At 34.9% G+C, this 12,086-nt stretch overlaps 1 protein-coding gene across 4 annotated transcripts in view; it reads left to right on the top strand.

Moving 5' to 3' along the window:
• RFX3 (regulatory factor X3) overlaps window positions 1–12,086 on the top strand; it is a 106,987-nt gene that overhangs the window by 53,167 nt on the left and 41,734 nt on the right. For 3 of the 4 annotated variants that reach the window (XM_084225464.1, XM_084225465.1, XM_084225467.1), the window contains exon 3: window positions 4,567–4,664. In XM_084225464.1, coding sequence (XP_084081590.1) covers window positions 4,567–4,664 — 98 coding nt within the window. Of the gene's footprint in view, window positions 1–4,566; window positions 4,665–8,821; window positions 8,915–12,086 lie in introns of those variants that run through there. The other variant, XM_084225466.1, reaches the window with a different exon arrangement.

Raw genomic sequence — 12,086 nt, 5'->3', positions numbered from 1 at the left:
GGATTCAAAATTAAACTCACTTTTGAGTTTAAGCCATGTGATATGAAAGAATTGGGTAAATAAAACTAAAATTTAGCTATTTTGTAAAAATATCTCCATGCATCTGAAGTTGGGCAAAGCATTTCTTCACAGTCACTGAATTCGGTGGCCATCGCATTCACAAAGCATTCTATCATTCATTAACTGGAGATGCAGACTTCTGCTAATCAAAATTGCTCCTAATGCAAAATCATGTTTAGCATATGAAACACATAATCATGAGCTGACATTAGCCATTATATAAATATGAATGTGCTTAGAATATTACAGCATGTGCTATTTATATGTTACTTGCCAAAAGTAATCCATACTAATGAAGGAAAAAAATTATTTTTATCTCCAAGGACAGAAAATGTTGCACATCCAAGCTGTTTGCAAAGACACAGTGGAAAATTATATGTTCTTTTTAAAATGTAATTTTAAAACCCTTATATATATATTTATTGCTCTGTTGTTCTAGTCTTTGCTTAGTAGTACTTTGATCAGGAGCACTTTTTATTGGAAATCAAAGTTGACTCTTATATTTTGATTCATGCTTCAGTGTAATTTCAGCCTTTCAGTCCACTTTTATATGCTTTCTTCTGTTGACAAATTTTCATATATAAAATATAACTTAGTCCTTCATTTGTTCCTCTGAAGGAGTATAATTAAGAATACAATTTATTTTTGCCTTTTTTTTCCTTTTTCAGCTAGTGAATATAACTACACACGTGTTGTGGAATAAGTTTTCATTCACCTCTTGTTGTCCTGCAATATTTCAGCCACTTGCTTCTAATCCTATTCCAGTTTTTTTATTTCAGGATAGAGTCACTGAAGCAAGAGGAGTGAAAGATCTACTATCTGTCCTTATTTAAGTAAAAAATTGCTATACAAGTTTGCTAATTTTCTGTTTTCCAGCCAGAAAATAATGAAAATTACCATGGTTAGTTCACCAGTCCACCCTAGAACATAATTGTTGAACTTGCATACTGTTGGTGTTTCATAAATATTTTATTGTGTTTTCTATTTTGAGCCCATTTCAATTAATTATTGGAGAATTTTTTAGCACAAGAAGGCCATTTAGTTTTAGGCCTCTGGAAAACACTGTGAGAATAGTCAACAATTTCTGCTCTGCCCCAAAAACTATGCGGTTTAGCTGATACCACTTCTTTTACAGCTTAATAAAATGTGAAAAGATAATGGAAAATAAATGTGAAGAAAAAACCCACCTTTTTTCATATTTTCTACAATTTTTCACAGTGTTTTGTTTCTTCATAACCAACTGCTCTCAAATAATTTTGTGCTCATAGAGAGTAAATATATACATCTAATTTCTTTCTCTTGAATATTAAAAAGAAGATTCAGAGGCACTAGATTTAATTCTCATTAAAAAATAAAAATGAAATAAAATAGAGAATAAAATTAGTATTGAAAGTATCATGCAACAAAGACTTTCATGATGGCAGAGGTTTCATATACAAGGCCATCCTAAAGTCTCCTTACTTATTTTATTTGTTATAGCTTAGCAGGAAAAATATTTGCCTGTAACCTTCCCCACCCTAAAGTTCTTAGTACATTGCAATACCATGTAGTGACTACAGCTTCCTTTGTCAGGATAATGAATTTAACTCTAGCAGTACTGAGTTTCAGAGAAGCTGAAGCAAAGTAAGGTTTTTTGTAAACTTTTTAAATTACTTTATTGAAAAAAAAAATTCAGTGGCCCTCTTTGTATTGAACTTCAGTGTTAAAGGAAAAACATTTTGATTTTCAAAAGTAGGTAAAATGTTTTAATAGCACTGTAGCATATCCATTCTTAAATGTTGGTTTAAAAAACAAAGTTACTTTCTATGCATAAGTCCTGATGTTTCTAGTAGTACTACATGTTAGGCTATTAAAGAACTTATATAAAAACTGCTGGAAAATTGAAATTAAGCAATGAAAATTTTAATTTTAAAAGATTTTGGTCTTTTGTTTCATAGTAATTAAATTTTTGTTGTTCTTACTCCATATTAGAAGAGAAACACATGTTGGAATTTTTCAATTTCCTGTCCAATAGACAGCAAACACTGATGCACTGTGTGCACACTTTGTCCCTGCAGTATCGTCTCAGTTCTGACAGAAAGGTCTCGCACTGTGCTGAATCTGATGCTTTTGAGATGGGTAGCAGCTTGTATTCAAGAATAATGTGAGGATATAATAATGCCTTATATAGAAAGGGAACGTGACCTCTCTGTTTTAATGCTGTGTTTGTACACAATGTAGAGTTCTATTTTACCAGTGTATGCAGGTTATAGGGAGAAAACCATGTCTCCTTTATTAACAGCAAAATAGTGTGGGTTATTTTTAATAGGAACTAAACCATATTCAGTGTGTGTGAATAGGGAACAAAGTGCATTTTGGGAGTAGTTGGGTGAGAACATGGAATTGATACTGACAACGGCATCATTTCCACAGTGTTTCCCCAGCTGTGCTACTGAGAGAGAAAATGGGGCATCTCCATTACATGCCAGGTGACGAGCTACTGGTTTTAAGAACAAAGCCCGTTTTCAAGATGTTTTCTCACAGCATAGGTCAAGTAGATCAGTTTGGTGTTCTGTAATAGACTGATCAACAATGACTCCCCTTCTCCCATTGATTGAAGATAATAGAATTGACTCACCCAAAAGGAATAAATATGCCTAGACCTAAACTTTAAAAATATCACAACAGTAAGTTGCATATATGTTTCACAATAAAGCACATATTTTGACCAATTATTGCAAGTAGGTATTTTTGTCAGAGTTTGGCAGATCTGAATTTTGAGATTTACAGACTAATAGCAAGGTTACAGGTCTTTCTTACAGTGGATTTGGATCAAGCCCATTCCATGAAATGATGATTTGAATTAATTTATGAAGTCAAAAGTAATGGAAATAGAAATAATTTAATTTTGGAAGATGTTTGTGCAATGCAGCTATTTCTGTTTTTTAATTCAGAGAATTTTCTAAGGTCTTAGTAATGCACAATTTTGATTAGAGTTTTTGTGATTACTTAGAGAACTGAACCTTTCTGTTAAATCACTAAATATTGTAGGAGGAGAAATGTACACAGTTACCTTGCCTTAATAACTAAGCAGACATCTTCAAAGTATACTTTTTGGAGTTGACAAATTGTATTTCAGGTGTATTTTTCAATTTATGTAATGATTCACATGGGAAATCATAAAAGTGTAGATTTTAATAGATACCTTAGCCATCATGTTCTGTATTATTTCTGTTATTGGACAGAAGCATCTGATTTTTCACCATGGTAATCTAGCTGTATTCTAAACTTTGGCTGTTTTCTCTCTTTTTCAGACTTTGGGTTTTACTGTCAACCTAAGGGAAGGTTTCTGTAAAAATCTAATTATTGTTTCAAAGTCAGAGTCAATATTATGGAAAAGTAGGAAATGTGCTTGTTTGCAGAACTTTTTAAAACACAACACAGGTGAAAGATTAGGATATTTTTAAAGAGCTCTTGGAGGGAGTTCATCAAGTGCATGAAACCCAGACTGATCTAGGGGTATGGTGGTTGCAGTCGTTAGAACCAAATGGTTTAGATTGAAGTAGCCTTATAACAATAAATATAAGAAAAATTATTGTCACCTAATGTTAAATCTATTTGCTAAATAAGTGCATTGATACTTTCTTGATTCAATTCTTTGGGTAAAGTTGTGCCAACCTGTGAAGTCTCTATAAGTCCTTTAGAATGTTTTATATTCTGGACTGCTCTTGGACCAAAATATGGCTTCTCTGAAAACTGGAAGGTGTAAAAGTTGAAGTTCTTCATCTTTACTGTGGAAGAAGACCAAAAATTAGGATTGGAGAGAAAATTTGCATGACCTGAAACATTCCTACAATAGTATATGAATCAAAGGAGTTGATAAGTAACTGTACTTAGCGATACATGTGAAGATAATCCATGCCTTACCTCCTCTTGTTTAGTTCATTGAAGTAAAACCAGGTTGTGTTGGAGTTTTTAATAGCTGGTGATATTTTGGGAAAGGGGTTACTCGAACTGGGGGTTTTGGCCCATAACTGTACACCGCAAAAAAAAAAATCTTGTATCACTGTAATTTAACTCCAGTTAAACAAAAGCTAGAGCATCTTAATGAGAACATTTATTTCTAAACTTACTGCAACATATTTGAGCTATGATTTTAAGGCTTGTACTGTTTACTACTTAAACAGAATAAGAAAAAGAATAAATGTGATGAAATGACACTTACTTCTGTAGTAAATTTAATTCTTCAGCTTGGTACAAAACAGAGTTACACTTCATCTCATCTTTGTGTTCTCCAGTTTTGCCTTTGGCACTGAAGATGTGTATGAGTGTCCATCTTCAGTTAGGGCTCTGTTCACCAAACTTACAAATATTGTGTAAGAATAGTAATTTTCTTTGCTAGTGCTGTGATATACCTTTAGTAATTTTGAGAACAGAGATATCCCAAATTGTTTAGAAGCCACTAGGTGCACTAGAGCATTAATACTTATTTATGATATCCCAAAGTTCTGGTTTTCTTGTTTTCAGGTACAGCAAGTACAGACTGTGCAACAGGTACAACATGTCTACCCAGCCCAGGTTCAGTATGTGGAGGGAAGTGACACAGTCTACACTAATGGAGCTATGTAAGTTGGAAAATTGTCATCATTTTAATGTTCATTAAAATGTGAAGTTAAATACTTTCAGTTAAATATTTTCAGTTGATTCTATCAACTACCATATATTAAATTAGGAAGAAAAATTATTCAATTACAGTTCTTCCAGTGTCAAAATAGTTTTTTGGGTTAAAATGTGAATTCACAGTGTTTGTTTTTAGTAAGGCAGAAGTTTTGTGTAAGTAGAATTCTTGTTTTAGTTGCTCCCTATATGGCATAGTGTTGTTTGAAAAAGTATTTTCTAGTTCATGGTTATGTTCTGTCTGAAAGAGATATTGTATGACTTCTGTCCTCAGGACAAAAGGCAGGGCCTTCTGTCTTCCTGGCTGCAATCCTAGTGGTAAATGATAGAAAGGTGCCGCAGCTGTAATTACTCTCTAGTAATTTAATTTCATTTGTGTGTTAAAATGAGATGAGTTTTTTTTTTCCAAAGGAATGAGGAAAATCAGAAGGAGGAAATTAACGGTCTCATTTGCTGCTTCTTTAACATCTTATTTTCACATGATTGTGCATTTCCTGCTTTCCTGAATAAGCTTTTTCATCAAGTTTCTTCTTCAATATGCAAGCTAAGAAAGACTGAAAAAAAAAAATCTAGATTTGATCTGACCTCTGGACATTACCTAGTCTAATAATGGGCTCGGAGCAACACCACCTTTGAAATTGGCCCAAACTTCAAAGTAGAGTGTGTCGCTTGGAAAGGAGCTTCTCAATGTAATTTTTTCATTTACCTTTTTTGCTTTCTAACTGGCTTTTGAAGAAGTACAATCTAGAAAGCTTATTGATTGTCTGAAGATACTTATTTATTGATGGTAACCCAAAAGCAGTTCAAAAGAGTAGTATTATTTGGATTCAGAGACTTATGATGCTGACACTGCCAGTGTTCTTTGGTCATTTCTACTAGCACATTTTGATTTATTAATTTTTCATGTACTGTCTTCTCTGGTTTTTTTATCACTTGTAAATCCTAAACAATCTATTTTAAATATGCATTTGACTTCTCTGTTTTACTGATTTTGTCTGGGATAGAATAATTGTCTTCCTAATAGCTAGTAGCAGCTATGTTTCGGGCTTGTGCTACAAATAGGGTTGATACTATCTACTGTGAAGAAAGTACCTCTACCCCAGCCAAAGTCACCACACATGTACAGCAGCATAACCTCATTGTGACCATGATAGAACCTATTAGCCTCCAAAAGAAGTAATTCTTAAGTATGCTATTTTTCAAATTTCTCTTTTCATTACTTTTAAATTCTTATATGTGCTGTTGGGACTTTTGGCAGTGTATAAAAAGTGTACTACGCTACTTATTACAGTCCAAGGGAAAAACAGAAGTAGATGTGACTGACTGCTTGGTATGAACCTTCAGGTTACCATTATTTTATTGTATTTCTGTGTCTGAATCCCTCTGTCAGTTGCTGCAAAATCACTCAGTAGGCTATAAAAGAAGAAAGCTCTTCTTAGCATGTGAGCCAAATCTAGATTGTTTTCTCTCCTACAGAGAAGATCTTATCTATGTTGTTGTGAACAGCAATATAGTGGACAAGCAATTTGTTGTTCAATCCTTGCAGGAAGATTAGCCTTTCTAAATATTGTAATTTAATTGACAGAGAATGGACCCAGTCTGTGTTTCTACTCAGATGTTCCAAAGCACATTTCCCATATACTTTTGTACACCAGATTTTGAGTAGTCTTCCTATGATTATATGTTTGATATATTTTATGATAAATCAAAATCTTAATTATAACTCAAAATCAGATATAGAATTGTTCTGTAATCTATCAAGGAACAGTACTGCTCTGGCAATGGAATAAGAAGTCTGCAAACCATAGTTAGGGTGAAGTCATTAATTCGTACCGTAATCTCTGTAATAAATTGTCACAGCATGCCTGATGAAAGGCATCACCTTCCACTCTGCTCTCATGAGACCTCACTTGGAGTCTGTGTCCAGTTCTGGGGTCCTCAGCATTTAGAAGGACATGGATCTGTTAGAGCAGGTCCAGAAGAGGGCCGCGAAGATAACCTGAGGGCTGGGGCACCTCTCTTGTGAGGACAGATGAGGACAGATTGAGAGGCTTTATTGTAACCTTACATTACTTAAAGGAGGCTTAGAGAAAAGGCAGAAGAGGGACTTCTTTTACAGGCAGATAATGATAGGCTAAAGGGGCAATGGTTTTAAACTAAAAGAGGAGAGATTTAGATTGGATAAGACAGATATTATGAAGAAATTCTTGGCTCAGAGGGTGGCAAAGAAGGTTGCCCAGAGAAGTTGTGGAGGCCGCATCCCTGGCAGTGTTCAAGACCAGGTTGGATGGAGCTTTGAGTAACCTGAACTAATGGGAAGTTTCACTGCCCATGGTGGGGGGAGTTGGACTAGAAGATTCTTAAGGTTCCTTCTGACACAAGCCATTCTGCAATTCTGTGAAAGAATTATCCTTTATTTTAAAATACAGCACTTGCAAACTAGCACTGATTTAAATCCCTATACAGTAGCAACAAAGGGTGCAGTTGCAATAAATATTGGGAAAAAGCTACCTAATTATTTGCATTATAAAACTAAGAAGTTTGTCCAGTTTCACATTCTTTGTTGTATTCCTATATACAATTCTTCCCACACATTTTATGTCTTGAATTGTCTACACTTAATAGTTATTTGGTTTTATTTTAATTGGAGGCAATATAATTATGCAAGGGGTGTAGCCCACAACCTGTCACATACATTGTATGATATGAGAATATTTGAATTATGTTATTTACATTTTTCTCTAGTTAACAACAGTTTGCTTGTCAAGCATGTCACTTTGTCCTGAAACAAAGGTGCGTTGTTTTTGCAATGGCATGTACAGGCTTACATGGCTGTTCAGAATATCTTAAGACTATTATTGCTACACCTATATTAAGAAGTCAATTGGTTCCACATAGTAAATGTGAACTTTCTTTCAATCTTCAGATTGTAACAGGTGAATAAAATGTAGCCATTTACGTGGTAGTTCTGATACAGCAAACAGGGTTTTAATTGCTGGGATTGTGCAAGGACTGATACTGCTGTTGGATCCAAGCCACGTTCTTCACCAACTTGTTTTACAATGATTTATGGTCTTTATGTTGGCAAAATGCACCATTTATGCAAACGCAAGAATTTACTATTGCCTTAATTGAAATCTTAATGGTTAAATAAAGAAATTATTATCAATATAGTGAAAATTGTTATCTTCCTACTAGTTACTAGTATCTATCTCTTTTTCTCTGACATTATTCTTCTCCTTTTACTACCCTTATGCATACTAAGGTGAACGGCTCCTGTCTGAGTTAGAGAGAATTACCGCAATTTACCACTAACACTGGTGTTTTGTGTGGACAATGTATGATGGGTGATGAGGATGGCACAGTGCGTCTACTTGCAGCTATTTTTGTGTTCTAGCACAGTCTATACCTTATCCCTAACAGTGTACTCACTGGTTTCCATTTCCATAGTTTATCTGAATTTGTTTTATGTGGTCTATTTTTGCCAGAATGGATACTTCTTCAATACTTTTATGCCAGCTCACAGTTCTCTTTGCTACAGTTTTGATCTAGGGTCACAGATTGTTTATTCTGTACAGAATAGCTATTTGATATTAACATCTGTTAGAGCAATGCCTCAGCATTTTAATTATAGGTTTCATACCACACAATCATAGAAAGCTTAAATAAAATGGAAACAGATTAAGTAACATTTATCTAATTGTTCAGTAATCACTACTAGAACAAAACTCTAGACTAAGACAGAGAAGCCTAGACAAAGAGAGCCTGACAAGCCCAACTCTTGCAGATTTAGTATGTACCCTTTGACATGTTCTTAATAGTGGCGATACTGTATTTCTTGGACTATAGGTCTGCTGTACTTAATCAGAATTTTAGAAATTTGTAATTAATGTTTCATTAACTGTCTAAATTACAGATCCTGAGAATACAATTTATAGAATTCCACCTTTGTTTTCATTTACTGTATTCCCCGGCTTGCATGTGTTTCTGTAGCTGTGCCTTGTATGTGCTTTTATTGCTTTGTTTCCATGTGAAAAATGATCTTGGACTAAGTGTTGAAGATCTCAGTTCTTTTTTATGGCTAATAAATGCCTCTCTATTATAATTAAATGGCTGTATCATATTCTGTTGTGACAGTCTCAGGGTGTATGGCACTTCTTTTCTTCCCTTTTCTCAGGATACATCACCTCCAGTAAAGGTAAAGCCTTCCCTCAGTATTAGACAAAAGATTCTGTTCTCTCTAGTTTCTGTGAAGCTGTCTATTAGCTTAAGGACCGTAGAATTATCCTAAAAACTTAAAGGAGTTTGAGGATATTGTTCTGACATGAAAGAATTTCTTGGTTTGGAGGTTTTCTAAGGTTGAACACTCATACATAGTGGTCAAATGGATTGGATATTTACATCACCTATGAAACTGATCATAGGTGCAGATGGGAATAAGTTACTTCCAGTGTGTGCATGTGCACGCTGAAAGCTAAGGGAGGACAAGAAAAGTTTACTCTTTCTGTGCCATCGTTTTTTGATTTTTTTTTTCAGAATGTCAGTATCTTTGAAGAGACAGAAGTGTCTGTAAAAGTTGGGCTCAGTAACATTATATTAGAGTCTGTAATGTAGGGTAAGACATTGCAGTTGATTTGTGTGGTAATGCTGGAGCTTACTGAAATTAATTATTTTCTGGTTTCATGTGCAAAAAAAAAATAGTGTTTTAAACAACTTTATACCACAACTTCATCTCTTTTATTTCTAACATATTTTGTAAATCATTATAAAATATGTGTAAGTAAGCAATGAAGCATAATAGGAAATGCCTTGGATTATTGTACCTTGCAATGCTAGTCTGACTCTTGCTGGTATTGATAATTTCTAGTGTGGGATCTTAACATCAGGCACCTGCTCTGGCTTGCTTAATCTGAATTGAATTCACACAGTGCCTGACTTTTTGTTGCTTGCTCTCAGGGTAAACATGATCTAGTTTGCACAGCCTTCTGGAAACTAGAATACTGCAGCCTAACTACTTAGACTTTAAATTTACTTGTAACTGGTAAGCTTTCTTCTAATGCCACATTCTAGTAAGCACTGAACTTCACAGTGTTTCAGTAGTAGGAGCTATCAGGTTCTATTGCCTTCCTGCTATCACAAGCAAGAGTTAATCATCAATGTGTTCTTATAAAGAGCAAGAAAACTTTGAGATTACTCCCTGTGCGGTTTTATATGCAGCTGTTAAAGGCGAGAAGAGCTAGGAATGCTTTTGAAACTTTTGCAGTGGGACGGAACTATGATATGTGTCAGGCTATTTAATAAAGTATAACATATTAGTGCTACAAGTGCTGTGGAGAAATAGAAATTCACTTCCTTATTTGAATTTATTTTCCTCTTTGCTGCAACTTTATTTTAAAGGGTCCTGTTAATATGTGCAATGACCTTAAAACATTTAAGTCTGCTTTCTAAAAACATGGTTTCTCAAAACTGCTTTCTAAAACATCGTCTTACTCAGCTGCATTTTTAATTTCCAGATTGAATAATTTTGATTAAATTAAATGTCTCTTTGCTAAGTTGCAATTATTATTGCATGTAATAATAGTTTCATCTCACTTTTAAGTACACTGTTTATCTCTGTTGTGAAAGGTTTGCTTAATCATCTCCAGTGATTGGGTGTTCTAAAAAACCTGGTTGGTTGTCGGGACGAAGGGAGACCGGACATCATGTGATCATCTTTGTCTCGATTTATTAGGCGAATACAGCAGGTTAAATACATTTCTTAATAAGCTTCATACATATTGCAAAAGCTGAGCTCAGGATTGGTTAGTTTGCTTATCATCCAGTTACACCTACTTCTACAATCTTCTAGGTTTTTATTGTAAATTATTGAAACTGATCTCACTATTCTGGCAAGGTACTATCCTCCTACCTCTTCATGTTGCAGTAAGGTCACTATGACCCAGCTTTACCATTGGACACTGACTGATGACTGCCTGGCCTGTATATGTGCTCTCTGTCAGCTAATCCTCCCTGCTATGTCCCTTACTTGCAAGCCAGTCCTGCACAAAATCCTCTACAGTTGGTTGCTGGACCAAACGGAAGAGTGTGTTTATTTTGGAGTCAGACCCATTGATGTGTGTCCCATTGATACAGAGTGTTATTATAAGCAGAAATAGGTGCTCTGTTACAATCAGTGCTTATTTAGAGACTGTGTGTGATATAGAGGTCTACAGATGATACATATGATATACAGATAAACCTTAACAAGGTAAAAGTAAACAAATATGTCATCTCCTATTCCACAACAAGTCTGTGACTAAATTCTCTTCAAAATTTGAAGCATTCTCTAGGATTTGCATTGCTTCCAATATTCAATTCCATTTTTGCAAGTGAGAGTTGTTCTCCTTGCATCTTTAGTACAGTGTTTTCCTCTAGCCATGTCTATTTTTGCCGTAAACAATGATTTATCCTTTCGTTACTTTCCTTACTGACAGTTGATACCAAGATTTTTCTTTCCTCTTGTGAGAGAAATTACAGTGTCAGTCACTTGGTGATCATTTCCATGAACTGTTTCCCCTGAGCCTACATCACAACATTACTCTACATTTGTCCTCTGCTGCACTGCACTGTTCACAGATGTAAAGATAGAGGCAACATCCAGTCTGCTAGTGGTTATTATGCTTATCAAACAAGATGAATGACCTCAGGGTGCACCAAGGGACACTTCAGTTAGACATTAAGAAAAAATTTCTTTGCTGCAAAGGGTGATCAAGAAGTGGAACAGTCAGTGTGGGGAAGTGATGGAGCCACCATCCCTGGAATTGTTCACAAAACATCTAGATGTGGCACATGGGGAGGTGATTTAGGGATGAAGATGGCAGGGTTCACTGATTTTCTGATTTTTTTTTATTTTGCTCCTTAACAACTCAGTAGAGCTTTCCTATGGTTCTAAGATAAACCGTATTCCTAAGGTATCACAAGGTACCACCATGATACCTTGGGTTGAGAGAACAGATTAGGCAGGACCTGCACAGTACCTCAATATATACATAGGTTATTGCTACGTAAATATCAACTGATTTTAACTTTCAAAAGAAAGGTTAATAGATTAAATGTCTGTTTAAGCATTAGTCCCTAAAAGAACTATTTTGCTTTGTTTCCATTAGACTGCAAGGCATTTCTTTTGGATTAGCGTCAAGGTTTTTTGCTGCTGATCTTGAGGCTTTCGAAATACTCAAAATAAAATGGAAAGTGTTTAAGTAGCTTAAAGAAGGGTAAGAGGGAATAAGGTGGTATAAGGTTTATGAAACATTTCAGATTTTGAAACTTAAGTTTCATCAGGGGAAGTGAGAAACTGTTGTAGTCATAGTTAACAAAGCAAAATGTCTGAC

This window comes from Fringilla coelebs, assembly GCF_963513975.1.
Source record: "Fringilla coelebs genome assembly, chromosome: Z".
Lineage (NCBI taxonomy): Eukaryota > Metazoa > Chordata > Aves > Passeriformes > Fringillidae > Fringilla > Fringilla coelebs.
Note: the sequence above shows the minus strand (reverse complement) of the source record. Positions and strands in the feature narration are given on the sequence as shown.